Here is a 2,915-nt window from a genome sequence, read left to right as displayed (position 1 = left end):
ATAGTTTCATATTTAGCGTCCACATGACCTTTATTATTGTTTAATATTAACTCTCAACCAATATATAATGGAATAGGATAAAACTACAATATTGATGGTTTAGGTGTTGAACGTACAATCAATCAATCATTTATTGTCAGAACACAAAGTGTATAACAACATCATCAGTTAAAGGATAACAACAATCCACACTAGCCTACAATTATTAAGTACAAATGCATTTTACTATGTTCAAAAGTAAAATTTTTTGTCATTTTGCAAGACTTTGTCAAAACAGTGAATATTTTGTTTTAATAGGCCTAGGCCTAATTTCAAATTACAATTTAGTGGTCCAGGTGTAAAATTAACTAAAAATGTATTAAATACAATGATGCCAAAGGACTAAAAGCAGGTTAAAAGTTACCCTATACATCAAAGTACTCACACTATACAAGCATTTTTCTGTTAACCATAACTTAATAGTGGTTTTAAACCTGTTTAGTGACATGCCTTTTGGTTAGTATACAAAAGAAGTATGCAATAATAGACTATACTGCAAATAAATCAACAAAATAAAACCTTGAATGCGTAATAGGCAGTATACATGATACATATTGTTTGACATTAATTTTTTTATTATATGTTAGTTTTTAGAGTAACCTTTTTGACGCGGTGTTAGTCAGAAGATTATAAAAAGTATTTTTTCCTAGCAAATGTTTTGATACAGGGAGTTCACGATGGCAGAGATAGAGCACTTTTGCGACCCCAGAGACAAGTCGCACCCCAAGTTCGCAAGTGTCAGAGACACGGTGATGAAGCTGTATTCTGCCTGTAACCAGATGGACGGCAAGTCAGCCGAGTCCATGACCATTGGAGAAGCTGTGGATAAGGCAAGTTAGATGTAGTAGAATCACTGTGATGTTTTTGCACTTACTGCTACTGTAAGCAATTACAAACTTTATGTCGTGGGTGTATAGTTTCGGTTTCAGGTCTAGTATGTTCTGTTTTCAGGCTCATTAAATTATTCCTGGCTGCAACATTTCAAATAAATCAATTAAATAATTTCTACCATTAATTTTTTTTTAGTGTTTTAGTTTATAATTTATTTATTTAGTTTTTATTTTGTTTATTCATTTTTTATTTATTTATTGGCCTTTTAAATTCTCACATTAGTTTACCATCCAAGCTACAAATTCAATTTTTATTTTTTTAGAGATCTGTAGCAAATTTCCAAGAATTGGTATGGTAGGGAATCTAATTCAAAACAGAACACAGACCTTTTTGACCATACAAATACTTCATAAGTATCCAGTGACATCTAATTTGTCCACAAATTAGTACAAAACTGACAGTTTTATTCACAACTTTTTAAAAATAAAACGTATGCAAAAGAAAAATATTTAAAAGCAGGCATTACTTGTTTTATTGTTCCTTACGAGGTAGTTAAGTAAAATATGTTGTTTTTCAATCTTCTAAATCGAAAAAGTACATTACTTCACAGTTATATATTGTCAAGTGCTCCATGAAGATGTTACCATAACGAAATTTTAAGTATCAGTCGAAGCTTATAAAGTACAAGATAGGGTTTGTATATCATTAGCAGATTCGGCGATACCCACACAAACATGTATGTTGTCTTTTCGTTATGACATACACCACATGTTCTCTGTTGTTTTGTTTCAGATTGGAAAATTGAAGTTAGTAGCTGGTACACATAAACATTAATTGGTATATTTACTTATAGTGCTCATTCTCTACCACTCAAGTGGCAATAAATCTTAGCGATTAATGACATAATATTATCTTAGGTTTGCTTCATACTCAGTGGACTAGACTTTATTGTGTATTCTTTATAGAATATGATCGTTTACTAATTGAAGAGCTGTTGTGTCTGGGGGCTGGTGGCCAATGAGACCCTAGGATACTTTCATGGCCAGGATCCACCAGTTCATGGTGCAGTGTGGGAGTAGACGAGGCTAGACTCAGGTTCAGACAACACATTGGGCAATGAGATGGCTCACTACGCTTTGCGGATGCTTTTTTTGGGGAAACGGGGGGCCAGATGTGCTTCACATCTTTCCGTGAGATTACGCTTCCCTCTTCTTACTATTCCATAGGTTTTGGTTTGTTTATTCAACAATTAACCTTACTTAACACTTTGGAGTTGCTGGCACTAAATGACCTGTAACTCTGTTGAATGCTGGGCGTTTTTGGCGGTTTTCAAAAATTTATTTAAAAAATAGTATTTAAGGGTATGAGAAATTACTTACATGCCTTTAATTCAGCTTACTTTCGTCTTTCTTTTAACGTTGAGATTGTTAGTGGTTTTTTAAAAACCTACACCCATAAAAAATGTTTTTAAAAACATATATTTTTTGAAAAAAAAAATTATTTTTTGAGACAGTTTTATTATCTAACTTACTAAACTAAGGACTAACATACAATTATATTTACAATGACCCATTTAACAAATATAAACTGTCCTTTGAATAATACAAATCATGTTTTTATGTTTTGTAGTTTTTTGACAAAAAACTATGCCGTCAGGTTAGACTGGCCTCAACAAGAAAAAAGGACTCTAGTCAGCTGACTGACACATTAGCAGCATTCAACATGTTACAGAATTGACTTACTTCCAACCAGAATAAAGCCCCCCACACACTATCTGAACCATGTTTGGTCGTAGCAGTGTGGGAACCCAAAACGTCTTGTCGAACACATCATTACGAGAGTGTGTGGGCTCCATACCCAAGCCATGCGCGTAGTGGTTTTGTATGGGTATGGGATGCTGGGTACGACCAGCACCACACCAACTCCAAAAACCGCGCGCGGCCTGTCATGTTGGGCTGTGATGTGGGGGATACCTGTCTGAGCGGCTTCGACTGGCTAGAAACCTCAGTTTCCCTAGTGCAGTGGCGTAAGTACTGGAGATTTGT

At 34.6% G+C, this 2,915-nt stretch overlaps 1 protein-coding gene across 1 annotated transcript; it reads left to right on the top strand.

The window, feature by feature from the left end:
• Positions 1-678: 678 nt before the first annotated feature.
• LOC124375087 (glycine--tRNA ligase-like) lies at positions 679-2,007 on the top strand. Its single transcript, XM_046833206.1, has 2 exons — positions 679-868; positions 1,874-2,007. The coding sequence occupies exons 1-2, from the start codon at positions 717-719 to the stop codon at positions 1,947-1,949; spliced, it is 228 nt and encodes a 75-aa protein (XP_046689162.1). The 5' UTR covers positions 679-716; the 3' UTR covers positions 1,950-2,007.
• Positions 2,008-2,915: the final 908 nt, after the last annotated feature.

Source organism: Homalodisca vitripennis, unplaced genomic scaffold (genome assembly GCF_021130785.1).
Source record: "Homalodisca vitripennis isolate AUS2020 unplaced genomic scaffold, UT_GWSS_2.1 ScUCBcl_13137;HRSCAF=23224, whole genome shotgun sequence".
Lineage (NCBI taxonomy): Eukaryota > Metazoa > Arthropoda > Insecta > Hemiptera > Cicadellidae > Homalodisca > Homalodisca vitripennis.
The sequence above is the reverse complement of the archived record's forward strand: the minus strand, read 5'-3'. Positions and strand labels throughout refer to the sequence as shown.